This window comes from Falco biarmicus, chromosome 1, assembly GCF_023638135.1.
Source record: "Falco biarmicus isolate bFalBia1 chromosome 1, bFalBia1.pri, whole genome shotgun sequence".
NCBI lineage: Eukaryota > Metazoa > Chordata > Aves > Falconiformes > Falconidae > Falco > Falco biarmicus.
This window is the reverse complement of record NC_079288.1, coordinates 36966741-36994261: the sequence shown is the minus strand read 5'-3', so window position 1 is coordinate 36994261 and position 27521 is coordinate 36966741. Positions and strand designations below refer to the sequence as shown.

Sequence of the window (27521 nt, the reverse complement as noted above, 5' to 3'; positions counted from 1 at the left end):
GAAAGCTAATTACCCCATATATGAATAAAATGGCCACACATATCAATTAAAAAACCCATAAATTGGGACATGAAGGTCAAACGATCATTTTACAGAGGAAAATTTAAAGCTTTGGAGAACATTTTTATTTCCCCTCTGGCTGTCCTACCTGGCGGTTAGCTGCTGCCAGCTATGACGCCTAGTCTACAGTTGAACCAGCTCCAGTCAGAGCTATTAGGAGCGAGTCATTTTGGCCTTTTAAGATTTGGCAAAGGCAGGGAAAAAAAAAAAAAAAAAAAAAAGAAGAGAAAAACAAAAAAGGCAGAAGTAACATACAGAACAAGCCGCACACACTTTACGGGAACACACCCGTGAGAGCAGAGCAGCGGCCGCACACGGCAGCGTCTCCCCGCCGCGCCCCGGCAGAGCCCCCGCCCTCCCGCCAGGTCTGGGTCAGCGGGCGGGCGGCTGCCAGCCCCAGCGCGGGGGAAGCCCCACGCTGCCCGGCGGCCCGGCCAGACCGCTACCGTGGCGGTTACAACCGTTAACGGCCCGCTCGGCGGAGTGACGCACAGCTGACGTCCCCAGGGGCCTCGGCCGCTCCCCCGCGGCAGCCGCGGCAACTGACGACTGCGCGCCCGCCAGGCCGGCCTCGGGATTGGCTGAGCAGGGGGCGCCCGGTGCGCGTCATCGGAAGTGATGCTCGCCGCGGCACGCCCTTGCTCCGTTCAAACCGGGATGGCGGTAAAGCGGGGCGGCAGGTGGGCAGCGGCGCGGGGGGTTGTGGGATGGCTGGAGGTCGGGGCTCGCGCCGGTGGCGTGAGGAGAAGCGCGGGCCGGGGCGGCGGCTGATGGCAGCGCGGGTTCTGCGCCCTCAGGGTTGGTGTTCCCTCCGCAGCCTGTCCTTCCCCCCGCCGCTCCCCACACCGCCTTAACTGCTGTGGCACACCGGACGCGTTCAGGCTCGGTAGTTTTAATAAATTTTTACCTCTAAGGAAATACAAGTTACTTAAGTTATAACCCACACCTCCCATCCCCCTTTTCTTAAAGTAAGCCATTCGCGTGCCTCTGCTTGAAAGACCCTGTTCTTTTTTTCAGGTGATCTTTGACACACGATAATCTCTAAAGATGCTGAAGTTTAAATGCGGTGCCCGAAACCCGGCAGAAGCAGGACCGATGGAGCCCATCACCAGCCGAGTTTCTCGGCTCAATCTGCTCTTTCAGGTAAAGAGCATCTGGCCTGGGATTAGCTGATCTCAGTTTCATCTGCGTCCATACCCGGCGTATGAAAATACAGTTTTGCTTGTTAGCGTGGACACTCAAAGCATGCCTGTGTGGTCCTTTGGAGTGTAATAAGTAACTAAGGGTAATTTGCTGATCAAATGGGGTTTCAATAAAAGGAACAATCTTGCTGCAACAGATTTGAGAATGTTCTGTCTGGTGAGAAAAGACTTAACCATGAGGTTGCAAGATATACTTTCTAAAGGCAAATGTTAAACCATAATCTCATGTTACTATGACAACTTTTGTCTTTGTTTAGACCTTAGTGTAAAAATAGATTAGTTTTTGCAATGTACAGCTTCTTGCTACGTGATTGAAAGCATAACTGTTTGCTTAAACCAGCCAACCAGCCTTGAAGTTGAGGATAAAAGGGCTGTGATACTTGTTGGAATTTGCGAGCCTGGATGGAGCTGTGACTCCCCGGCCGCCCAGTGCTGTTTTTGCTTTCCTGCCTTAATAAATACTTAGTGAATTTAATTCAGGCTCTAGTTATTTCAATTCAACTATAACAGGAGGAAGGAGTAAGAGAAAGGGATAATTAGTTGAAGTTCAAAGTGTGTACCGAGTTTGCACAAAGTTCAGCAGATAGTGGCTTGTCATAGATTTATGTGTATCTGTTGATGTTTTAGCCTGAGTGGATTTTCCCACATAAAGATGCAATGTTGCATTGTGTCCTGTAATCCCCATTTTTTTCCTGGGTGATGTAGCTGAGGGTTTGTCATGAGGTGGATTTATGTAACCAGGTGCTATTTGATCATCTGAAATTCAGCAGCTTTTCCATCTAGAGCTAATATTGATGCTGATTGCTTAAACTACTTGTATCATGAAAAAAACCCACATGGTACAATGTCAAGAAAAAAGCCAATGAGATCAGAGTCATCAGTGGGATGTACATCGTTCCAAGAAAGCTGTCATTTGAACTTTAACAATCTTTAGAGGATTGTTTTGTCTAAAAATAAAATACCTCTAGCTATTGCCATTAAGACAGTAAGTTGATATATTTACCTTACACTTCTGTATAATTTGTCTAATTTCTGAAGTAGTGATTTTTAAATGGATAATATATAATCTGCTCTATACATATGTTATTGATTTGAGGCTTTTCATTGTTGTCTGAGACTCCATCTGCTGTTGCTTCTTTTTCTTAACAGGGGAAGCCACTCTTTGTGACTCAACAGCAGATGTCTCCTCTCTCCCGGGAAGGCATCCTTGATTCTTTATTCGTTCTCTTTGAAGAATGCAGAAACCCCACGTTAATGAAAATTAAACATGTTGGCAACTTTGTCAGAAAGTGTAAGTTTGTTTAGACTAATTTTCAGGTGTCATTTTTTCTTCAGAATCTGAATGCTTGAATAATGCTTTATTTACTTTGATTCATTAATGATTGTAACCCAGGACTTTGAGCATCTGATGTTTTGTGGGCAGACCCAACATTGCAAAGGGGATCTTGGCAATCTTAGTAAAGGCTTTGTTCAGGTTCAAAAATGTCAAGTGCAAGTGTCTTTTGAAGTGCTGTGACTCGAACGTGCATCCTTTTTAGTCTGTACTATACTTATAGTTAAGGAGGCACTTTAAAAGTTTCTGAGTAGTACATACAGCAAAGCTCCAAGTATGCACCACAGAAGGATGTCAGATGTCAAGAGCAGGATGGTGACTAGAGGTATGAGGAAAAAAAAATTCTAGAAAGGAACTTGGTAATCGTTGGCTTTTTCAGCTTGAAGTAAGCTTTTGGATTCCATGTGTCACCTGAATTTTGTATGCATAACTTGTGAATGTTAATTGTGTGCTTCAGAAACATAATTTCTGATGGAGTAAATAGTTTACTGATATTGTGCTTAGATTTTCATCAATTTTCATCAATTTTTTTCATTAAGATATACTAGAAAGCCATTTGGATGAAAGTAACTTACCATGCACTCTGTAATAGTTCTGTCTAACAGTTTCTAGATATTATTAGTGGAGAGTAATTTTCTGCTAGTCTGAAGAATTTTTAGAACATCTACCACGAGCAATTGATTATCACAGTGCGTGATGGTTGAAACTAGTTAATGGAAAACTTGAACTGAGTATCTGAAATAAATGGCTACAATTATTTGTTAGACAATGGACTAGTGCCTCCCACAGGCAGAGAAGAAAACCCTGCCACTTGACTGGTAGAACTTGGCTGGGTAAAGCCCTCGTATTTAGAAAATATACTTTGTATTGGTAAAGGATGGTTGGAAAGAATTTAGAAACAGAAGAGGCTATCAGCCTATGATGTTATGAATGGGACAGAATTATGGTTGCTATGGGAACTATCTTAACATTTCCTGATTTTTTTTTGTATGTACTGTATTTCAGTCTTAACTGTGCATTAATACAGTCTTTTTCTAGTTCTTATGCGTACTGGGTTTTTTTGAGAAGCATATTCTGTAATGATTTAACATTTCCTGAGAGTTTGGAACAAAATGTTTTGGGTTTTTTGTTGTTTTAGTCCCCATTTTTGATGATGTGTCTGTTACGAAATGCCAGTTGGCTAACATAAAAATAAATTTTTTGGTTTTATAGATGCAGAGACTATAGCTGAATTAAAGGAATTGCAACCCAGCATGAAGGATTTTGAAGTAAAGAGTGTGGTTGGCTGTGGTCACTTTGCAGATGTAAAAGTAGTAAGAGAGAAAGTTACTGGTGATGTATATGCTATGAAGGTGATGAGCAAGGAGTCCTTGTTGGCACAGGAGAATGTATGTATATTTTTCCGTTATGACAGTAGATGGATGAATTACAATTTGTTGAATACTTCCTTTTTGTCACTACTATTAGAACTAAGTTAAAAGTTTACCTTGAGAAGGATTGTCCTACATTGCAGTGAAGTAGTATATTTGTGTGTAGTTCTGCTGTGTTTAAAAACTGTTGTCGTAGACTATGAATCTATTGGTTGAAGTGCCATCCAAAAAAATAATGGCCCTTGTCTTAAAGAGCTTACCATCTAATTGTAAGACAGGAAAAGACAGATGAAGAAAATAGTGGATCAGTATTGATCAGTTTGATGATGGCTTGAATTTTTAGGCAATCTATTCATTAAGGTTTTTTTTTTTTTTATTTTAAAGAGCAATGTAGAATGTCAAGAGTGGGTGTGAAGGCAAACTGTGGTGACTGGATTTTTATGGAGAGCCTCTCACTAGCTTGAGAAATGTGTTACTTGAAAACTTAAAAAAGGGATAATGGAGGTTGTTATCGTAGTTTGGTGAGAAACGGAAGTTAATCTTTCACTGACATGAGATGACAAGTAGGACAGAGATACTCCATGAAGACCTCGTGAATTTATACAGCAATATCAGCATCAGTTGTTCCCAATATATGGTGCAGTTAGCCTGCATCTGACATCCCTTAGCATTGTTTATGGCTATCAGAAATGAAGATAAACTAAAATTACTCTTGCGATGTCATAGGTTGATAAGAAAGCAAAGTATGATGCTGCCCTCAATATGACACTTGCTTGGTCTCGTTGAGCGTGGGTCAGTGAAAGTAGGGGATGTTGATCTAAATGAACTTGCAGTATCTCTGTAAGAAAATTAATTTCTTGTCTGGCTATACTATACATCTGAATAATTAAACGGTTGCTAGAGTATGATTTCAAGAGTGCCTTGTGTTTCAATACCTTCCAATTAATTTATGACTGAATTAGCTGTAAGGTGCTACCCCGTAATTGCTCTAGCTTCTCTTCTTATCTGGTTCTTTTGAGAGTAGTTTTATTTTATTAGGGCTAGTCCAGATGGAGTCAACCAAAATTGCACTCTGGACTTGTGGATGCTTCACCAGCTTGGAAGGGAAGCTGGCCTTTGCTGCAGGCACAGTTCACTTGAAAGCAAGCTAGACAACAGAAGGTGGGAGGGTAACAGGGAACACAGAGGAGTAAAATTACTTTTTTAAAGGTGCACATCACAAGGAAATAACATTTAATATTTTCTGTGTCATTTAATTTTTTTCTGATGTGTGCCTTTGGCACAGACTCAAATCTTTCTGAAACTAGGGGATTCTAATATATTCTAACTCAGTTGCATCATGATATAGCTGAAGACTTTCTTTTTTTTTGTAGGTGTCATTTTTTGAGGAAGAACGCAGTGTATTATCTCAGAGCACCAGCCCATGGATTCCACAGTTACAATATGCATTTCAAGACAAGAAAAATCTCTACTTGGTAATGCCTAGCCTTCGTTTCTTTTCTCCTCTGTTGAGCACTATTGCCATTGTTATGTTGAAGAGCATGATGGTTGAAATGTGCTTATCTTCTGTAAATTTTCCTGCATTATGTGTCACTGTTTGATATGTGTCCAGTGTAATATGGGGTTGAATGGAGTATCTTTTCTATATATGAGCTATATCTGTTCCTTTAAAATTTTATGTAGGTTATGGAGTATCATCCTGGAGGGGACTTACTGTCACTCTTAAACCGATATGGAGACCAGCTAGATGAGAGTATGGTGCAGTTTTATCTTGCAGAGTTGATTTTGGCTATTCACAGTGTCCATCAGATGGGTTATGTCCACCGGTAGGTAAAGGTTGCTTTGCAGTGCACATATTTGATCAGTATCATTCCAGAAAAGTGTTCTGGAATGATGCATTCTTGTTGTGATTTTTTATGTTCCATCCTCTTTCAGGACAGTATTTCACATGCTGTATCAGATGAGAAAATTAGAAAATTAAATCAGAGTCCAACTATAATTGTAGCTAAAGGCATTGACTTTGATGTAAAGTTCAAACTAATATCAAGAAAGGATTGTTACATATTTTTTCTGGAGGCTTAGTAAAAAGAAGCCCTAATGTTGCTGTATAAAAAATAAAAATCTTTTCCAGAGATGGTTGCTTTTAGCACCAAGTAGTACAGGAAATCAGTGTAATTGTTAAAACTTGTTGTGGGCTGATTGGTGAACAGGGCAGTATAGGATGTTGGAGTAGTTAAATATCACAGTTTTCTAAAGATCATATCAAAGTTTGAAGGCTGTTACTGTATGCATTTTCAAATCATATTGGAGTTCAATAAATCTATATCTTGTTATCTAGATGTAACAGTGGGGAATGGCATGGAAAGGTACTGACTGCTTTCTTGCTTACAGAGATATCAAACCAGAGAATGTTCTTATTGACCGAACAGGACACATTAAACTGGTGGACTTTGGGTCAGCTGCCAAAATGACAGTGAACAAAACGGTAATAATCTGGATTTGAACTTTGTCTACGGCTTGTTTGGGTGGTCCAATCAAAAAAGGAAAACTAACATTACATCTTTCCTTGATTACACCTTGTTCTTCTGCCTTTCTTGTCCAGTATGGAATCTATCACAACATATTTTTCCATTTATGAATGGCTTTTCAAATGTGAGCTTGAGATTTTTTGTAGCTCTCAATAGATACATAATTGCTTATTAAAATTTTAATACACAAGGTAGAGGCAGGTTTACTTTCTCATGGTGCTGCATTACAATATAAAAATCATACAATAAAAAACCATACTGTTCAATGCTGTGTTTAAAGAAGGACGTGGATTTATAATTGTTCATAATTGGACTGAAAATCATTTGTTGTTATAAGTTACTGGTAAATTTAGGTAACTGCATACAACTTCAAATGATAATTTGAAATTAAAATGTAGTTAGCAAGAATATGAAGTTCTATGCCAGATTCCTGTCTTGTGTTATAATTTTTACTTTTTTGTAGCTTTTTCTTATTACTGTGACTCAGTATTTTGTTTTCCCTGTTCTACCCTTTCCAGTCTTCTCTGCATTGCATTTTTCTTTTAATTTTTTTCTTACTACCTTTTTAGTTGTCTTCAGGTTTTTGTGTTAGTCTGCCTGCTGTTTTGTTCCATTCTTTATGCCACTTGGTGCAAAAATTATTGCATTTTTGACTCCTGAATTACCTTTTCTAAGCATTCCAAAAATTCAGATACTTTGCTGATCATGAACACAAGGTAGAAAGGCAGGGTTGACACTGAATGGAATGAAGGCAAGGTCATGTTTATGTCTAAATTTGACTATTTTTGAAATTTCAGCTATGATGTCCCTGTTAACAGTAGTAGAAACAGTACTGCTAGAGTATGTACACTGCTTAAAACTTAGTGTTTAGTAATCCTGTGCTTTTTAGAAGGCTGCTTTTCTACTTCAGCTGTTTGTACTTTCTAGTAACAGATATCTCTGATAATTTGACTTTTTATACTAAATAGTTTGCTTTCTGTTTCTTTATCAGCAGTTTCCTTAACCTTGCACTTTCTTGCTTAATAGCCTTGCTTAAAATCACTTAGTTTAAAATTTACTTGGAGGGCTCAAAATTGTGTCTCATTAAAAAAAGAAAAAGGAAAAAAAAAGGGGGAGAGGGGCAGAAGAGAAAAGATTTGGTTTATTACCAAAATCAAAATGAACAGAAAGTGCTGTAATTTCACTTGATATATCTTTGCTTCTAGGCAAATGCCAAGCTACCTGTTGGCACACCTGACTACATTGCACCAGAAATGCTATTGGGATTGAATGGAGATGGCAAAGCTTCTTATGGTCCAGAATGTGACTGGTGGTCCCTAGGAGTCATTGCGTATGAAATGATCTATGGACGATCTCCGTTTGCTGAAGGAACTACAGCAAAAACTTTCAATAACATCATGAACTTCCAGGTAAAGAGGATTCCTCCCATGTTCTTGTCTAAAAAAGCTGTAACTAAAGGCTATGTTTTGACGGTTGAGAAGGGAAGCTTACAAATCTCTCTTACTTTGCCATGTTCATAAAATAATTAGAATATATGCTTTATATTTCTATATGTCTATGTATTGTAGATATCAAGTTATTTTTTGTAACAGGTGTCTAAAAATAACCATCTGCAGTGCATGAATTAAAAGAGATGTAGCTGGCAACTATAATTGCAGCATTTCCAAAATAATCTAGAAGAGAAATTGAAAGGAACAATTGTGAATTGATAAAGTTTCTGCATCTTACTAAGTGTTTGTGGATAGTAAAGGCAAGGGCTAGCTATGAAGAGCTGCAGGAAGACTTGAGGATATTGAGTGTCTGCATGATTAAAACATCACATGAAATTTAGTGTAAATAAGTTTAAACCAATGTATATGAAGGGAAAAGTACCCCAACTTTACCCAGTGGTGGGCTCAAGAACAGTATCTTGATGTTATGATCTATGCAAATGTCAGTTTTGTTCTTCATAACAGCCTGAAAAACATAGAATGGTGGGAGTTAGTAGGAAAGAAAAAAAGAAAGAAAATAATCATGTGTAGCTGAGTGGAAGTGAGCAAATAATGTGTACCTGTTATCTCTTCTAATATGGGAATTAGGGGCATCAAATGAAAGGAGCCAGCAGTAACTACGTTACAACAGAAAAGGATACTTCTTGTAGCACGTTCTCATGCTGGGGAGTAAGTTTGCACCTACTGACTGTTTATGTGTGCTTAAGGAGCAACTAGAAAAATTCATAGGAGAAGAATCCATTGAGATTTGGTAAACACAAAGACATCCCTGGTTCAAAAAATTAAAAAAAATTTCTGGGGAAGCGTTTTGTGGTACTCTTCGTTTGTGTTTGCCATTGGCCATTGTTAACATGAGAGAGTGATCCGGGACTACCATTTGTCTGATAGGGAATGGTTGTTTTTCTTATCTTTACTGCAGTAAATGCATATAAAATCCTGTTTGGAAAAAAGCACAATACTTTTATTTGTATGCTATAAATAATTATCCTTTGTGCTTGGCATATCTCAGAAAAATGAAACTTAATCTTACCATTTTCCTACTAAGCAGAAATTCTTTTCTTTCTAATGCAGAGATTTCTGAAGTTCCCAGAGGATGTGAAAGTTAGTAGTGAATTTCTTGATCTGATCCAGAGTCTGCTTTGTGGGCAGAAGGAAAGATTAGGTTATGAGGGACTGTGCTGCCATCCATTTTTTTCTAAAATTGACTGGGATAATATCCGTAACTGTAAGTAGAATAATACTGTGTTTGTAACAATTCCTGTTTCCTTGGGGGACATGAAAATTTGTACAATGTGTGTATTTAAGTGTGTTTGATCTGAATAGTTATTCATAATAATATTCATAATAAGAATAATAAGAAAGGACTGTGTCCTGGAGCAGGTATTTTTAACAAAACAATTCGTTTTTGCTTTTGGATAGGATATGTTAACATCTCTCAGGTGAAAATTGTAAGGCAAGATGAAGTTTAATACACTTCTATATGAATTTCTGATGCAATTGCCATATTACTGTAGGCACTAGACTGGAAAATCAAAACGGTCCTTTCCATGTCCTTCCTCAGATTAAAATGCATCAGTGTGTTCTTTCAGGCCTTATCCACCTCAGTTTGCTTAATTATGGCTTCATCTCATTACTTTTTGTTGTATTTTCAGCATTCTCTCTTTTCATCTTGTGATCCAACTTCACTTGAGGTTGGTTGGTTGGTGTGGTGATTTTTTTTTAGCTCCTGTAGATGATAAAATGTCAGCGGTCATAAGGGCATTGGTGTTTTTCCTCAGAGTTAATGTGTCTAATATAAGACTGATTTTTTTTTTTTTTGTCAAAAATCTGTTCATTCCACTAGAAATAGAATAAAGAAAATGAAGTAGTAATTTTCTCTGCAGAAAATTGTTTATGAAACTAGGGAAGCAATGGAATTTAGTATCTGGAAGTACTGAGGCACCAGCTCCATCGCAAAAGCAAATATTTCACGGATCTTTGATGATCTATGTATGAGTGCCTGACTTGTGTTTGATAGTATTTTAAATTATTTGGACTGTAAGATTATCTGTGCAAGGAACATGTCTGCCTTATATTCTTTATCAAATACGCTGTAAGAGCAATGATTGTGCTCCATTTTCCATGACAAATTGCTAAGCCAGTGCTTCTACTTTTGATGACTATCTCTGCACTTCAGCTGGAAGCTCCACAGAATGTTTACTCACTTTTCTGTTGATTCATTAATTTTGAACTTGTGGAGCTGCTGTTGTGTTAAATTCCATTGTTTCTGCCCTTTGAGAGCCATTGCGCCTTGAGTCATTTTCATCATTTTAGCATAGATTTCCCACACTTCAACTCACTCTGCCTTTTTCCCCCAGAGGCCTTTGCCTAAGTCACCAGTTTCTGTTTCTAAAATTTTTCTATTGCATTTGTATCATATTATCTCAGATCTGGAAAAAAATGGCATGTGAGCATATGTTCTCGTGTTTCCTTGGCAATTGTCTGTCTAATATTCACACAACTGCACAAGTTAATTGAGTGTTTTGCCATTTGATGTGACAACAGTGATACTGATGGACAAGCTGGTAGGCAGCCCTGATGTCATTATAATGTTGAAATAATCATTTGGGATTTTAAAAATCGCATTTCTGTCTGCAGCTGGCCTGTGGATTGCATCATTCCGTATAATATCTGGACCTAACTTCTGTGAAGATTCATGCAGTTTTGACCCCTGACTTCGTTGTTATGTCTCAGACTTCATAAAACCCCACTGTAACTAGCACAAAACACAGCAGTCTTCTTGCTTTTAGTAACAAATTCAATGGATCACCTATGGCTTTGCTCTCTGCAGTGCTTCTCCATTTGCTGGCTTATTCAGGGCGATGTCACTGTCATTCTATTGAAAACCCTTGTCAGCTTTGACCTGGGCTATCTAAAAGCTAAAGGTTTCTTTCTTATCATGACCTCTGCAGATAGTGGTGTTTAACTGGAGCAATGGCAGCCTGAGAAAATTAGTAAACCAGTGAGTGCTGGAAGAGGTCACAGGATTTAGGTGTAGATTAAAGAATCTCACTACCTCAAGTTAATCTGGTCAAAGATTTTGGATATGTGGAATGTTGGACTCGGTGATCTTAAGGGTCTTTTCCAACCTAAATGATTCTGTGACTGTTAAATAATTTCTGTGTCAGCACAATTAGACTTTCCTCTAGTCTATAAAAGCAATGATATTATTTATATTTGAGACTGGAAAAGGTAGGGGAAAAATTGGTACACTTGCCTTGCAGGTATTTAAGTCAGTGTGCTGGGAGTTCCAGGATAACCTTTTTTAACAAACCATTTTAACAGATTTTGGTTAAGAATGTGTTATTAAGGGGTTTTTCAGTGTTACATTTTGTTGTTATGTTAGCTTAGGAAACACCTGACTTTTCAGTAAACACCTTCCCAAAAGATAGTTGCCTCTAAAAAAGCTCCCAGCTTCCCTTGTTTCAAGTAGCATGTGTCTCAGAAGCAGCTCTTAAGTTACAGATACAGAATCAAATCATTAAACCTAAAGTCAGATTTAATTGAATCTGTCTCAACAGGTAATTTTCCCCTTCTTTGGAGTATTGTACTGAAACATTTTTATGGATTCTGCCCTCTGTATTTGTTGATTTCTGCTATTGATTGACTTAAAAAGCTTCGAACAGCTCCTCCCCGTCCCCTAAAACAGACACCACCCCAACCAAACAGAAAACCCCAAAACTTTCAAAAGATTATGATGATTTACTTGACAATTTTCTGAAAATATTTTGAAATTTATTTACATAGAATAAACATATTTCTATCTGTGTTTCAGCTAAATGATCGGGATTTTAACTGGAAAGTTGGTAACGGAACTGTTTGCTTGATAAGTATCTCAAATCAGAAGTAGAGAATGGGGAAATGAAATACTTGTGTTATTGGCAACATGGTTGCATTGTATATAGTTTGGGGATTTTGTTAATCATCTTTCACTGTTTGAAATCCATAAATTACATCAGCTGTTTATATTTGAACCAAAAATATGCCTGCTGAGGTTAGCTGAGAGATGGTCAGAAGACTTACATTGTCATCTAAGCCATATATATGTATAGCATAAACAATCTTCTGTTTTAAGAGTTGTTTTGTAACTGCAGTCCAAGAGGTCTTGAAAATGGAATGGTGTATTTGGACTTGCATGAAGAAACAATATATATGAGAAGAAAATAATTAGTGTCTTGTGCAAACAGAAGAACTTGGAAGTGTTGCAGACTGATTTTTAGGCTGTCTTTTGCTATTAAACAGGCAGAAACCTAAATCTCATTGTTCTTAAGTCCAAGGCTCTTCCTTATCCTTATGAACCCAAAATTGTCATTCAGTAACATTTAAACATCGTGATGTTTCATTTAAATGCTTGCCTTCAGAAAAATGTGTTGACTTGTTTCTCTGAGTGGAGATCACTTTCGTGTCAGCTTCAAGATGACTTTTATTAACAGAAATATATGTGTTGGATCATTGTCTTGACAGAACAGTAAAGATGTTAAGATCATATCGTGGAGATTGGCTAGAACTAGTATAATGCCTTTTTTTTTTAAAGTGGTCTTAGAGAAAACATCCTTAAATTACATCAGTTGGATTTTCTATTTTCTATTTTTCTTCCATAACGCTTTATTCAAATAGGCCTCTTAAAGCCTGAGGAAGAATAATGCCTAACCTACTTAGGCTGTGTGGATGCTTTTCCTCAGAAAGCATATATAGATCACCTTGTAGATCAAGAAAAGACACATTTTCATTCTTAAGAAATGTTCTGTATCTCCTTTAGATTTCCTATTTCAGTTAAGTTTTTCACTGTCCCAGGGGAAACGCAGTATCTCTTTTCTGAATTTGCATGAAAATATTTTGAAAGAATGGAAAGACCTGATTAAGGCAATGTTCCTTGAACTAATCATAAATACATACACTAGTGCAGAGTTAAAAAAAAAGGAAAAAAAGGCAAGCTTTTTTCCATAAGACACATTATATCTAATCTTAATGATAAACTGGTTAAAGTACTGCAGTGTATGTGTGGTAGTTTGGGGTTTTTGGTTTTTTTTTTTCCTTAACTTAGCAACCTACAACACCCCCTTTTCCTCTGAAAGTCATTCTTTGGAACAGATGGAAGAGGGTTACATCCTTCCACAAGTGGGGAGGTATCTAGGCAAGCAATTGGCTTTTTTTAAAACATACAGTTCTTTGCAAGATACTTTAAATGGTAAACAGAATATGTACGTTCGTTTGTAACGTAACGGAGACAGAAAGAGGTCTTAATACCCAACCAGTTTGTTCGAGTAGAAGCATTGGTGTTACTGTCTTTTTGAGTAATGATTTTGCCTCCCTTTTGAGTGAGCCTGAAAAAAATGAAAATCTTTCACCTTGCCAGATGCAATGGAATGGTTTTAACATTCAGTTCTCAGAGTCTTATCTTGACCTCCACTAAAGGATTCTTCCCTTTAAAGAAGCAACTGATAAGCACATCCGTGTATTTGCATTCACCAATCTTCATCTTGTTCTGAAAATGCTGTATTTTTGTGCAACAGTCCTCTGATTTTAAGCAAGAAATAATAATGTAACTGGAGATTATGTCACTGTGTGACCCACATTTGAGAACAAAACTGCTCATCAGTTTTAGCTTTTTTTTTTTTATTACAAGACTACTCTCTTTATTCTGCAGATGCTTTGGGCAAAGGACTCCTTAGTGTTAGGAATAAAGGACTATGAAGAAGCAACCAAATAATTAACAAAATCAGAGTGGATCTAGCTTGCTTTTAAAGATATTCCTTCTTTTTCCTCAGTGAGATTTTGTCCAGTGTCCTGAAACTTCTGAAGAAGTTCTGCTTCTCATTTTCAGTTGATGTTGACAGTTCAGAAGTACTTCACATCTAGAGCTGTTTTTGTGGAATGACTGTTTTAAGTTTTCTTCTTAGTCACTACTGTTTCTTGATACAAATACTGTAACAAGCTTATACTACAAAGTTGCAGAGTTTTTGGACTGTCACTCAGATTTTTTAGTGAATGCAAAATAGAGGGCAAATGATTTTTTTCATTGTTTTGTAATTTTTCTTCATTCACATCTTTTATCAAACATTAGAGGAAACTGTAGTCTAAAACATTGTGCTCTTTAGTTTCCCACCAGCCCCAAAGGTTTGCTCTGTCTTGCCTTCAGTTTTATCTTCTCGTATCCATTGTTCCCCTATTGAGTGCTTTTAATCTTTTTATGTGCATGCTGATTTTAGGCATATTTAAATTATATTTTCTGTTATGCGTGTGGTTTGACTAGGAATTCTTATTGTTGGTAGAGGAAAGACTTTGGTTTTAATTGCAAGGGCTTGAAGATGACTCCTTAAGAGCTTCTTAGCTAATCTCTGGTGAGAAGTAAGGCACTAGGTAACTCTTTCAAAGATGAAGTTATCTGTCAAACTCTGAGGAGCATGTAACAGCGTTTTTATACCATTATAAAAAGGCAGCTATGTTGGTTTTTGCTACCTATTTAAGAAAGATTCTAGGCTTCCCCAGAGGTAGTGAATAGTTTGTTTCTTTGTCTATTGCTTTACCTGCTAGACAGTATCTGTTTTCAAAGACAATGTTAAAAACCCCACAGAAACCCCTTCCTGTAATAGGATATGCAAAGTTCTTTCATCAGAGGTCCTAAACTAAAAAATACCAATTCCTGACCTTACCCTTCTCTGCTATGAATTAACTGTAACTTGAGCTTATTTTTGCATTAAAGAGGATATACTTACAAACTGTTTTCTCTTGCTTCCCTGTTTTTAATCATTAAGAGCACATGAAAGAGTAGCTGGACATTATCCTGATATTAAATAAATAATAATAAATTAAAGAACCTAATCACCAATCTGTTTTCCAGGATTATGTTTACAGTATATAAACATCAGCATTATATTGGATCTAAATTTTTATTAAACCCAATAAATAGCAGAAATTAATAAATTCATTATATTGACAGAGTATTTCAGTGTTCTGGAACGAATAAGTAAAACTGCTTACTATACAATCTATTTAATTTGTATATTTTCCCCATTTATCTCATTCTAATGTACTTGGAACTACTGTACGTGAGCAGCATCCTATCTGCTTCATGGAATTTCTTCTCACTTCCCTGCTTGTGAACAGCGTCAGAATGGCTCCTTGGGGAGCTGCTAACAAAGCCTGCATGTGTAGTTGTGATTTGGCAGTTTATACAGACAGATTTATTTTTTTTTTTTGGCTGTTAATGCTGGTCTGCTGGGTAGTTTAAACGTACATTTGTCTAGAGAATAAAGAGTTAAAAAGCGGGCTGTGAAAGGTTTTGGCAACCTAGAGGGAGCTAGCAAGCTCCAGCCGTGACTCATTCTGCCTGTGTCAGTCAGATAAGCATCAGCATCTGTCACGAATGCAGGCAGGTAGGGTTAAACTCCGAGCATGCAGAGAGTGAGGAGCAGGGAGCCTGCACTGCAGGGGTTGTAATGTTTGTTCCCGGTTCTTCAATTCTCATCAGCCCTTCAGCTACAGGAGATCTATACTGGATCCATGGTAACGGTTTTAGCACACTACACTTCCATCCGCTTGTGACAATGGGCTGTGTTCTAGTTGCTAACTGAAGAGCTGTGTCCTTTATAAAGCAAAAAATAGATTAGTAGATTTGCAATGAGCAAGGACCTGAGTGATGAAATAAATAAATAAATCTTCGAAAACGTGATTTAATGAGGTAGGAATTGCACAGCAGGCTTTTGCATTCATTCCTTTCACACACGTAGCCAAGCCAGCAGGTAGCTCGGGTGCTGCACATCATTGAGAAGAACTTGTTCTTTTGTTCTGTTGGTTAATTAAACTGAAGCAAACACGAGAAAATCAGCTGAAATTAAACAACTGCTTAACAAGTTAAGTGGTACCAATTTAGAAATTATAGTAAGAAATACATTGTAATTCCTGCTATTTATACCTCTCTTCAGAGCTGATTGTATCAGAGCCAGACTGCAGTGGTGTCCCGACAAGAGTTCCAGATCTTTACCAAGCTCTTCTAGAGAAATAAAATTTTACTGGTATTTCTTCCCTTCCTAAAGACCAATTACCTTCTAGTAGCTATAGTTCATTAGACTATTCCAGGAGAAAAACCAGTTTGCTGTTGATTAGAAGCCCGTGCTGTGAGGGTTCTTGGTAGTATTAAAGGGTAGATATATCCCTTAGCTGACTAGCAAAGGATCAGGGTACATTCTCATGTAGTGTCACTAATTGGATAGGTTGGAGACATTTTATTTTTCTAGATGAATCAGACTGTTATTACTTTTAGCTATATTACAGTAATGAGTTTCTTACCCTGGTGCTTTGATTTGATTCAAAATATGTGTTTAAAAAAACCCCCAAACCCAACAATCTGAAGTCCCCAACCTAAACCCCAGTTTAATCAACGTGGGAGACATTCTGCCTGCAGAGTGGTAGCCATGTTGGTAGCTTAAGGGTTAATCTCTTGTTGCTGTAATACGATTTGAGAGCAGCAGCTCAGTCTGCTTGTGTTAGCAAGATTAAAAGCAGGAGCTGCAGTGCCATTGCAAGCACTGAATGAGTGGGACTGTTGCAGAGTGAACTGTAGCTGAATTTTGTCTTTTCTTCTTGCTTTTTTTCACCAGCTCCTCCCCCCTTCGTTCCTACACTCAAGTCTGATGATGACACCTCAAATTTTGATGAACCAGAGAAGAATTCGCGGGTTTTATCCTCTACGTGCCAGTTGAACCCAGCAGGCTTCTCGGGTGAAGATTTGCCGTTTGTGGGGTTTTCATTCATCAAAACATTAGGGATCAGATCAGAGTAAGTAGGAATTATTGCTTAGGTGGATAGGACCATTGGAAAAATGCGAAGGTTTGTTACAGTGAGGATGGTGTGTGTGGGGAAAAGCTGTTTTAACTGGCCTGTACTCTGCTTTAGGGAAACTGCCAGTTTCTGGCTTTATCTGTTGCTGCTGTGGCTTGTACATGTCCTACCATTCTGTAATTATTTCTGGGATGAGAGGGAGGGAAAGGAATGGAATGATTGAGTCTAAACCAGTTATTGCTAAAATGGTTGTTCAAATACTTTGAATTAGTTGTTGCTGTTAACCAGGGAGCAGTAGGTGATTGCATTTCTGGTATTGCAGGTTCCTGAAAGAAGGAGAATACTGAGGAGTTCAGAGATGGAAAAAGGAGGGGGGTGGGTGTTATTTTATTGGGTCAGAGAGTGGGCACCAAGTGCTGGGGATGTGTAAGGCTTGAATCAGTGATCCACAGAAATGGAGCTCCGTAATCTGGAATGTGCAGTAATGGGTCAGTGAACAAGAGAAGGAGCTTCATGGCAGCTGACTGTGTGCCGTTCGGTCAAGTTAAATATGAAGACTGGACATTGCTGTATTGTGTGTTAAGAGACTGGAGACTCAGATGAAGTATGCAGGGTAAGTGTTTGTGGAAGGAGCTAAAGATCTGGAAAAAATAGTTTTCAATTGAAAGAAAACGTGCTTTCTGAGAGAATAGAGTTGGGGAAAAAGAATAATATAAATAGTATGGTATAAAGCATTTGGTGTGGTGAGTGATTAGTTTCTGATGACAGGGCTATTGAAAAAGTACTGGTACAGTACCTTAAGTTGAGAAGTCCTTACCTCATATCATGAGGCCTCTCAGGAATGCAATGGCTTTAGCTGGGTTAGTGACTCAATGCACTAAGGTGCTGTGTTTTTGTCTCAACCATCATTTGTTGCTGCTAGTTAGTTCCAGTAATGGACTTCATTGTCCATCTGTCTTAATGAAGTTTTCATTTTTTTGTCGTATTGGTTGTGATAGTTGCTCTGCAGTAAGTGTGTAGCCAAACCTGGTGATAATGTTGACATCTTTGATCTTGCCCACACTGTGAATCAAGGTTATATGATGGTTATGCCAGTAATAAAAAGGGAATCTTCGGCTGTCCCTCCTCAGCAGAGTTGCTTTTATGACAAAAGAGGAAGGAAGGGAGAGGACATAAAAACCAAAACAAGTGTTCTTTTGGTGAAATGATCTAATATTGTTAGCAGAATTATAAAACACCTGGGGATAAAATCTACCTTGATTTAGAAGTGAAATAACTTAGTGTTGTCTTTTCTGCATGGGGAACTGCACTCCATCTCTCAAGGCTACATGACCGTTCATATATCAGAAGAGGCTCGACAGTGACCATATATATATAGTAAAAATGTATATGTAATCGGGGCCCAGGACTAGAATTGAAGACAAGCGTGAGGTAAAGTCTCAGGAACAATCGTGTAACTGTGCTGGAGGTGGAAGGCTGAAAAGTAATATCGATACAGCTGATTGATTGATATGCTTTCTTTGTGGAGCTAGTACCACAAATGCGTATTGAAATTATATTTGAATTCTGGTAATAGCTGGGAGGGGGTATAATGTGCTCTGGATAAATTCTGACTGAAGTAAAATTTCTGCTTAATGTGGCCTGTTTCTTTCCTGAGCCTGGAACAGAAAGACATCATGTACTTAATTCCCCCAAAATAATTTTAATATAAGAAGATCTTAGTGGTTTCTTTTTTTGAATGAGATCTCGATAAATGCACTTCGATATTTTTAGCAGTAAATACTTGCATGTTGTTCTGCAAAGGTGATTTAAATATGGCAAAGAGTGTATGGAGACTTGAAGATATCTATTTTAAATAATGCGGTGACTAGTTTATTCTTAGTATCACTGCAACATTTTGTCATAAAGGTAGCTTCTTACTTATAAAATATTGTGTGGTGTATGTTTTACTTGAGGAAATAAAGTACTGTTTCTGTCCACACAAGCTTGAAAATCAAATTCTAGATGGGAAAGAGAACAGTAAATGGGGAGTAAGCTTATCTGTTGTGAACCCTGGGATGCCTTGTCTGGAAGGTTTTAAGTCATCAAGTTTATCAGTCCAGATTTTTTCTTCTTAAAATCTTTTCTCTGAAAGTCTCACCCATATGGTTGCTAAGTGATGCAGATCTGTTTTCCTGTGTCTGCAGCATGATAGCTCTAATGCCTCTAGTGCTGCTCATAGTTAGGCCAGCAACTGCGGAGTGCCATTAATAAGGTCCTTGAAACTTTCATTGCTTTTAATTTCAGCACTGTCAAGCTACGAAGTTTAGGGTTATTCTGTTGCCCATGTTCACTGGACAGTAAGAATCCATAGCTGAGATAGGAATTTCAAATACTTAAGAAAAAAGGCAATTAGGAAAAAATAGGACAGAAGAAGGATAAAAGAGTTATGTTTTCCATTCTCCTCTTTCTCCCAACCACTTAGGGTTAGAAGGGTTCACCTAAGTCACTTAGACCTGTTGCCAGAAATTATATAGTCAGTGTATAGTTTAGAAGGGTCCATTGAGTTCAAATGTTCTGTGTGTTGCCCCATACCATGAGTTTTGGAAAGAATTTTTGAGCCTATAACAAGTGTAAGATTTAACAAAAGAGCAAAAGGCATGACAATGTGTTGTAGGAAGCAATTAGGAGAAATCAAGGGCATTGCTTATGTCATATGTTCCTGTACTAGCAAAGTGTTTGTTAAATAAATCTCCTGTGTAATTCTAAGAACTGGGATCAGGCTGCAGAGAAGGACTAGCTAACTCCTTCTCCTGTCATGGCCTCTGAATTCTTGATATGGGGAGAAATGCCTGTCTGACTGCAAATCTGGCTGCTTGTTTGGCTGTGAGTGTGTGACTGTGACAAGGTAACAGGCAACTGAGAGTTTAATTCCATTAAAAGCCAGCTCCACCTTACTTCCTGTCCCTAACTGGCTGATCTCCAGTGCTTAGAACAAGGGAGAAAAAACCATAGATGCCAGAAATATGCATCAAGTGGCGAAAGAAAATTGTTCTTGTCATTTGCAGGTGACTAGCAGAAGCCTAGTCTAGGCATGAGATAAATGCATTGTGAATCCTGGGCTAATCAAATACACCAAAATACCTAATAAAAATGAATACCTAATAAAAAAATACCTAATTAAAAAATAGTTTATGATGTAAATTTTTGCCTGCTTCTGTCCTCTCTGAGATGGGAGTAAGATGCTAAAGGGGCCTGACTACTTATGATACAAAACTTAGGTTAATATAAAATACTTGCTAAACCAGAACCTAGAGGTATGATTCACAGGCAAGGCTGACAGTGGGACTAGTACCTAATCTCAGTTGCTGATGTGGGTTTGGTTTTTTTTTTTTAATTATCTATCAGAATATGTTAATGGTAATGCTAATTCTTGAACTGTGGTCTGTGAGGCTTTGGTAGATGGTCCAAATATTTCTGTAAGTTCCTACGAATTGGTATTTTTCAAGATTTCTTTTTATTTATTTATTTGGTTTTGAATTTGATATGAATTAATGATTGTCATTATAGAATACTGAGAATTAAAATGGGCCATTCTTCCAAAATGAAGGATTACTGATTTCTTCCAACAGTGTATTGGGTTCTGGTAAACTCTTTCACCAAAGATAGATTAAAGAGGAAGCACAGGATGAGCATACCAAAAATATGCTTTGCTTCAGCTAGCTCTATTCACAGATTGATGGTATCACTGTTTGTTTTTGGTTGGGTTTTTTTTAGGCCTGAGCAAGCATTTACGAGGGGGTGGAAGGTACAGATGAGTATAATGCTAAAAAGAATAGAGCATGATGGATGGGGGATGAGATTATAGGCATGTTGTGTGGGGGCCAGGATTAGGACAGATGGTGTCAATTGTTGTGAGAAGGAAGAAGCACAGGTGAGTTGGGGGTTTATGAGAGCAGCATAAAAGGACAAAGGAGGGTATGAGGTATGATGCACGAGAGAGGTCAAGACAGGAGTTTGATACCCCAGAATCACCTTACAGCTCTTCCTGTACTAATACATTTTCCTTCTTCATCTCAGCCACATTAAGACTGGAGGAGCTTTTACACAACTAGCACCATTGCTGATAGTTCTGCTGGTTGAGGCTATTGCTGATCTAGCTGTGAAATCACTAGATAGCTGTAAGTTAACTTGTTTTTTAGTCATGCAGGCAGTGCTGCTTTTGAAAATAAATTGGCACAGCTAGTGCTGCCAGCGCTTGGTACTGTAGAATTGACTTTGGGTTTTTTTAATCTTTTATTGCAATATTCTTGTGGATGTATGCTTTTACCTTTTGTTAGTCTTTTTTTCACACTTCAGAGGGAACAGCAGAAACTCCTCTTTGTGCTAGGAGACTTGATCCAGATGTAGCAGTTAATTAAATGAAATATTCTGAGTTGGTATCAATCTGAATGATGGCTTTGCATCATGACTTTTGATGTTGGATTGTATGTGTTTAATTACTGAGAGGATGCTGACTGAGGAAGAATGTAAGTGCCCCAGCAATGTGGGTATTTTCCACCTTGTCATGCTGTGTTGAGAGCTTATATCACCATGACAAGGCTTATTAGATTAGTCAGTATTCCATTTCTCTTGATTTCCTCTGTTTGCCCCCTTTCTGATACTTTGAAGGTTGTATGGATATTCATGACGTTGTTCTAATATAATTTGTACACAGGAAAGAATTGCTGGGAAAAGGGTATCTCCTAAAAACTGTGTGTCCAGTGCTAACTGTTATCAGCTTCACTTGGGGATAAGATGTCCTGTTTCCATGGCAGGAAAATTGTTGTCACCAGGACATATATTTTTAAGGAATTTCTTCCTCCCTTTGGACAGGGATGAGGAAGAAAGATTGTAGTTCTAGTTTGTAGCCTTCTCTTTCCTTACAAAACTGACACCAACCCTGAGGAGCAGCTCCCTCTACAGTCACCTAATGAAATTCAAACTTTTGTCAGTGCAAGTCTCCTGTGCTCTGTCCCATTCCGTCACTCCTGGCTGAACAACGCGTCTTTGCAGAGCGCTGTGTCTTCTTGCTTGAATCTGTCCTGTTACTTCCTGTGTTGCAATGCATATGGATGCTTTAAGCTGGCTTGCTAGGAGAGGCTTTTGAAATGCAAAATGGTGCCTGTAATATTAGGCTCTGATTCTTTTAGTAGCAAATAATATAAATGAGCAAAAATAACACATAAAATTAAACCCCTTTAGGGAGGGGAAATAGAAGCAGCCAATAAAACCAGGTCTCTGAGAACTGGCTAGAATTTTCTTAGGTAATCCCTCAAATTCGAAAAGAATAAAAGTGAAAAGGTGATGGCTTATGTTGAAACTATAATTAAAAAGAAATATTGTTTTAGCAAGTACAGTTCAGACCTGTAAAGCTGAATTTTTATTATAAAAAGATTTTCAGACTTGTCTCAGTACACATTTGCAGCTATTTACATATATTTGATTAACATTTTAAAGCAGATTCCTTAGTTCTTTTTTAGTTAATGTGAGCTTTAATTTGTATTTTTAGACTGCTTTTCTCAACTATTCATTTTTAGCCTTGTTTGTACACCCAGCTGTTACAGGATTTAATATGCATCTTCCTCGGATGGTTTCCTTTTCTCTGTAGGAGTATAGACACGCTTTATAAATTGATTTTTAAATATGATAATTTGATGGATTGGATTGATTGGACCAGGACTAAAGGAATGCTTTAAAAAGCATTCAGTTTTAGCATTTTTTTTTTATTAAGTGCTAATCATATCTGCATTGTTGACATGCAGGATTCTTTGTTCTAAGTTTTTCCATATCAGGTTTCTGAAGAAATATTAATATTTGACCTTTCAAGGCAGAATTGGTGGATTTTGCTGTTTGTTTGCTAATATCAAAACAGTGTTTGTAATGACTGCTTGAGGTGATGGTAATGAAGGTCTGTTTTGATACAGATATGTTGCTGCAGCATTTTCATAAAAATCCATGTGTCTTTTTCTTTGTGACTATCCTGCATATCTGTTTGGATTAAGGAGTAGATTTTTCTCAGAAAATGGTGGTGATGGAATCAAACTTTCCTTGGTGTTAAGAAGAGACTGTGCTGCTGTGTGTGGGTGTATGGCTATATGCAGAGAGCTGCTCAAAGCTCATTTCTCTCCATGGGGATAACTGGCTGTATACCAAACTGTGGCCAGGAGAAGCAGAAAGCAATGTGTGGGCAGACTGTATGATCTTTTATTAGCACCTTCATTGTACTTCTGCTTTTTCATCTATCAGTTAACACTCGTTCTATCATTAACTGCTTAAATATCTAGTTTGAATCATTTTTTGTGAGGGAGAATGTGATTTTTAAAATTATGGTTTGATGTGTGTGCCTAATTTTTTGGTTGCAAATTATATATTTAAGACTGCAAAACACTAAAAATACGCTCCAAAATATTGAGTGGCTTCCTATACTTTTCTAGAATGAATTTAGACTTAACAGAAACAGCAAACTTAAATGTTGAGTCCCAATTAGACAGAAAGCTTAAGAACATGTAAATATTTTCCCCAGGTTTCTGGAGTCGCATTGTTTTGAATAGTACAGTTAAGTTGTGTCTGATGAAAAAAATTACTTATAAGTGGAACTCTGAAGTTCTGCAGTGTGACTAATCATATTGATATTGATTGAGTTTGTAGGTATCATATGAATTGGTATAAGAAAGTTTCAATTTTGATTCACAGAAGGTAACTGAGGATATGAAACCCTTCTTCCTGTGATGCAAATTATGACATGTTAAAGTTTTTAGAGCTTTTATGCTTTGATGAGAACTTAAAAGCCCGTTTAAAGCACAAAATATAAAGCAATTCTCTGAAAATTTGTTATCTTTCTGAATGGTTACGTTGACTTTGTTTTGTTTTTGTTACACTTATAAATCCATACAAGTTATGCAAAAATGTTGCTGTGATTTATTGTTTTGCACTCTGACATAAGCCACTGATGGAAAATATTAATATTGTAACCAGGAGTACACATGGATTATTTGATAATGATATGCTGTCATCAGGTTTTATGGTATGTTTGATCTGAAATGATGGCTGTTAGACTGTGATCGCTGCACCTGTCTTTTATCCCGGTATGAGTAAGTACCCAGTGACTTTACCAAGGCTGCATAAATGCAGATTTCTGTACCTTTTGCCTATATTCATGTGCTGTTTGGCTTTGCTCTTTTAGATCTGCTTTTTCAAGTGTGGATTCTCCAGCCAAGGTCAGCTCCATGGAAAAGAAACTTCTTCTCAAGAGCAAAGAACTCCAAGAGGTCCAGGACAAGTGTCACAAGGTATTTATTTATGCGATTGGCCATCTCCATTGCTCCAGGAATCTGCAACCACTGTATGTCCAGGGATCTGTCAGATGCTGCTGATCATCCAGACTCGTGGTGGGCAAAGTGCTTTTCCTTCAGTGAGGTGGCTTCCTGTCCAATACAAAGGGAGATGAATTTAGGCCATGCTGTTGCTCTAGATACTTTTATCTTAACAAGAAGCGGCTCTGGATTTTAAACAGTCCTTTTCTCAGCGTGACACAGACAACTGCTTCTTCCTGCAGGCCGTGCCTCTTCATGATATGCACAATTACAGCAGTACTGTTCTGAGGTTCTCTTCCTAACTCATCAGCTTCTACTTACATAACTGTTGTCATATCACTGGTTATGGTGAACATCTTGTAACAGTGGCTGTGCTCCAATAAAGGGAACCTGGTGGAGTCTTTTAAAACTTACTGCTTGTTTGAGACTTTTATGAGAGTTCGATTACTTTTCTCCCTGCTCTGTTCTGGATTTGACCATTTGCTCCTGACAAGGAGATGGGGGGAAACCATCTTCTGGTCCAGCATGGATTTGGGATAAGGTTAAAGTGACCCATCTCTGCAAGTCAGGTGAAAAATGATTGTGTCTTCTTTGCTAACTGGGGTTCGAAGAATGACTGAATATGAACAAGCAGCTTGAATGAATGGGGTGACTTAGACTTACTACTTGTCCTTAAGAAGAACTGTGCATTCCTGGAGCAGAGACAATGGTATTGGAATTTAAACACCATTTGGAGAAACATAGCTAGAAGTCTCTTGGAGACAAATTCCTTACAAACAGAGCTCTGAAAGTAGCAGTTAACAAAGCTTTTGAAGCCCCTTTTATAACTTCTTGATATTTATTGCAGATGGAGCAGGAAATGACGCGCTTGCACCGGAGAGTGTCAGAGGTGGAGGCTGTACTTAGCCAAAAGGAGGTGGAACTGAAAGCCTCTGAGACCCAGCGATCCCTCCTGGAGCAGGACCTGGCCACCTATATCACAGAATGCAGTGTGAGCCCTTACACCAGCTCTTTCAGCTCTGAAGGCCTGAAATCTGGTGGCCTTTGCCTTTCTCTTCCATCATGGCTTCAGTGGGGTATTGATGGAGAGAAAATAATATGTGAGATGATGTTTGTTGAACACGGAGCCCTGAATTGTTTGCAGAGGCTTGTTTGCTAGTTTTATTCAAACTTTGTTTCATGGTCATGTCCTTAGAACATACAGGAGTACCTACTGTCCTGGTCCTGCTGAAGCTGTTTGTGCTGTTTGTCTTACTGGCTGTGCTAGAACGTGCTTGGGTTTGATTTGCAGATTTCTTAGCCAGAAGAGGATGAGGCCTAGTCAGTACCTAGACAGAAGTCTTCAAGGACAAGTATGAGTATTAGGAAACAATGGTGTTGCCTCTGTCTGTAGTATCGTGAGTTCAGACTGATGCAGTTCCCCAGCATAGTGTCAGGGATGATGCTAGGATAGGTGCTGTTTTTCAGGTAGAATATAAAAATAAGGCTGTAAACCCATGCCTTCAAAGATCATTTGGCATTTTTCATGGGAGCTGGAATGTCTGCCCAGTTGTCCTGGCAAGATTCCACTGAGGATATTTTCATTCTAGTGAATAGTCTCTGTATTTTCGGTTGGATGTAGTATTCTGTTTCCTGTCTTGTACCAAGAACCAAAATCCAGATAGTACTCTGTTTCAAGAGGGCTGAAAAGCATTTCTGATGGGTGGATTTGTTGGGAAGTAGATCTTAAAATGGGGCTGAGTGATTTTCCTATACCAAATGCTACTAGGTAAATAAAATTCAGTTTCTATCTTTCTGTTGAAGTATAATACACAGTTGATAGGAGGACCGCTGGTTTGTTAAAATTTGCAGGTAAGATGTGTGGTGAGATACAGAGGCAGCTCTTCTGTTCTTTATAGAAGTTTAATGATGATTAAGGGATTTAACACACTGAACAGCAAGCAGAAAAATGAACAGAATTGTTAGTAACATGAAGTTGAAGGATTGTATCTAGGTTGTGTATTAATAGTGCTAGATAAAATACAGATAAATGCTGTCAATAATGGATGCCTTTTGTGATCTCTGTTTGGTTTTTGTCTGTAAACCTGATGTGAAGAAGTAAGAGTTTCAAACTAAGATTTAAGTGTAGTAAACAGTGTTTGTAGAATGGGCTGCTTCTGTCCAGATGGAAGCAGCACTGGTTGTGAATTTCTTTAGGGTTCCATCATTGATGTCTCGTGGGTTGTTTTTTTTTGTGTGATGCCTCACTGCAGTCAAGGCATTTGTAGAGCTAAAGATCTTTATTGTACAGCCATCTGAAAACCCAAAGACTATGTATTGAACGTTTTGCTTTCTGCAGAGCTTAAAGCGAAGCCTGGAGCAGGCAAGGATGGAGGTGTCTCAGGAAGATGATAAGGCACTACAGCTACTTCATGATATCAGAGAGCAAAGCCGAAAACTGCAAGAGATCAAAGAACAGGTATACCTGCTTCTTTGGGGAGCAGAGTGGCTGTCTACAAATAGGCACTCTTGGCGTGTTCCAGCTCTGTTGCCAAGATTATGTTTTCTGTTGGTAGGCTGTGATGACTCCCAATCTGTGAGTTTCCACATGTTTTTTTAAACAAAATGGGAAGCAACAAAATTACACTTCTGTGTATATTGCAAGTCAGCACAAACTCCAAACTTCAAGTTTTTCTAGTCCTGGAAGTACTTTATCTATAAAACCAGCTTGGGAGGAAGTTGCAATACTTTCATAATATGTTGCATTAGAAATGAACTGTCCATTTTAAATGGTCAAGTTATACAAATTTCACAACGTTAATGAATCTTCACCTGGGAGAGAACAGAGCTAACCTTAATTTTGTGTTGGTTGCCCCCCCCCCTTTTCTTATCTGACTATTTAAAATGCTTAATGCTCTTTCAAAGTAGAATCTGTGTTGCCTAACTGTTCTTTTCCAAATTTAATCTGTTTGCAAAGTAAATAATTTTTTTCCACCAGAAGAGCGTTGAAAATTCATTAATCCATATGGTTGTTCATAAGGAAAAAAAATGTCAAATTAGATTAAAAAGTGGTGACAAATGTAGACATTTTTAGGATTTAAAATGATCTACAAGACAGAATCCATTCAGTTTTATGAATTAATAGCAACATTTGTATTGAGAAAAAGAAACTGAAATTTTCAAACGATTCTTTGCAATTATCTTTTGGTTTTCATCCTCAAAGCACTTTACAAACATTAACTGCCTAATTTCATAGTGTTTGAGACAAGAAAGCCCAGAAATCTAGGTAATAATTCTCCAGACACAAACAGCTCTTATGTAAAAAGTAATGAAATGCAAAAACAACCCTCTGGATGTAGCAGGCCTCCATAGACCTCTACAACACTCTTCTGGATGGTGGTTTTA

At 38.1% G+C, this 27521-nt stretch overlaps 1 protein-coding gene across 9 annotated transcripts in view; it reads left to right on the top strand.

The window, feature by feature from the left end:
• The first annotated feature begins 669 nt into the window (after window positions 1-669).
• The window catches only part of CIT (citron rho-interacting serine/threonine kinase), a 73748-nt gene continuing 46896 nt past the window's right edge, over window positions 670-27521 (top strand). For 7 of the 9 annotated variants that reach the window (XM_056328118.1, XM_056328088.1, XM_056328072.1 and 4 more), the window contains exons 1-13: window positions 794-946; window positions 1078-1203; window positions 2412-2553; window positions 3808-3983; window positions 5339-5440; window positions 5649-5791; window positions 6357-6450; window positions 7699-7902; window positions 9055-9208; window positions 16623-16800; window positions 24008-24113; window positions 24985-25128; window positions 26476-26595. In XM_056328118.1, the coding sequence (XP_056184093.1) occupies window positions 1108-1203; window positions 2412-2553; window positions 3808-3983; window positions 5339-5440; window positions 5649-5791; window positions 6357-6450; window positions 7699-7902; window positions 9055-9208; window positions 16623-16800; window positions 24008-24113; window positions 24985-25128; window positions 26476-26595 (1659 nt within the window). In that variant the 5' untranslated portion in view covers window positions 794-946; window positions 1078-1107. Of the gene's footprint in view, window positions 741-793; window positions 947-1077; window positions 1204-2411; window positions 2554-3807; window positions 3984-5338; window positions 5441-5648; window positions 5792-6356; window positions 6451-7698; window positions 7903-9054; window positions 9209-16622; window positions 16801-24007; window positions 24114-24984; window positions 25129-26475; window positions 26596-27521 lie in introns of those variants that run through there. The other 2 variants (XM_056328063.1, XM_056328054.1) reach the window with 2 other exon arrangements.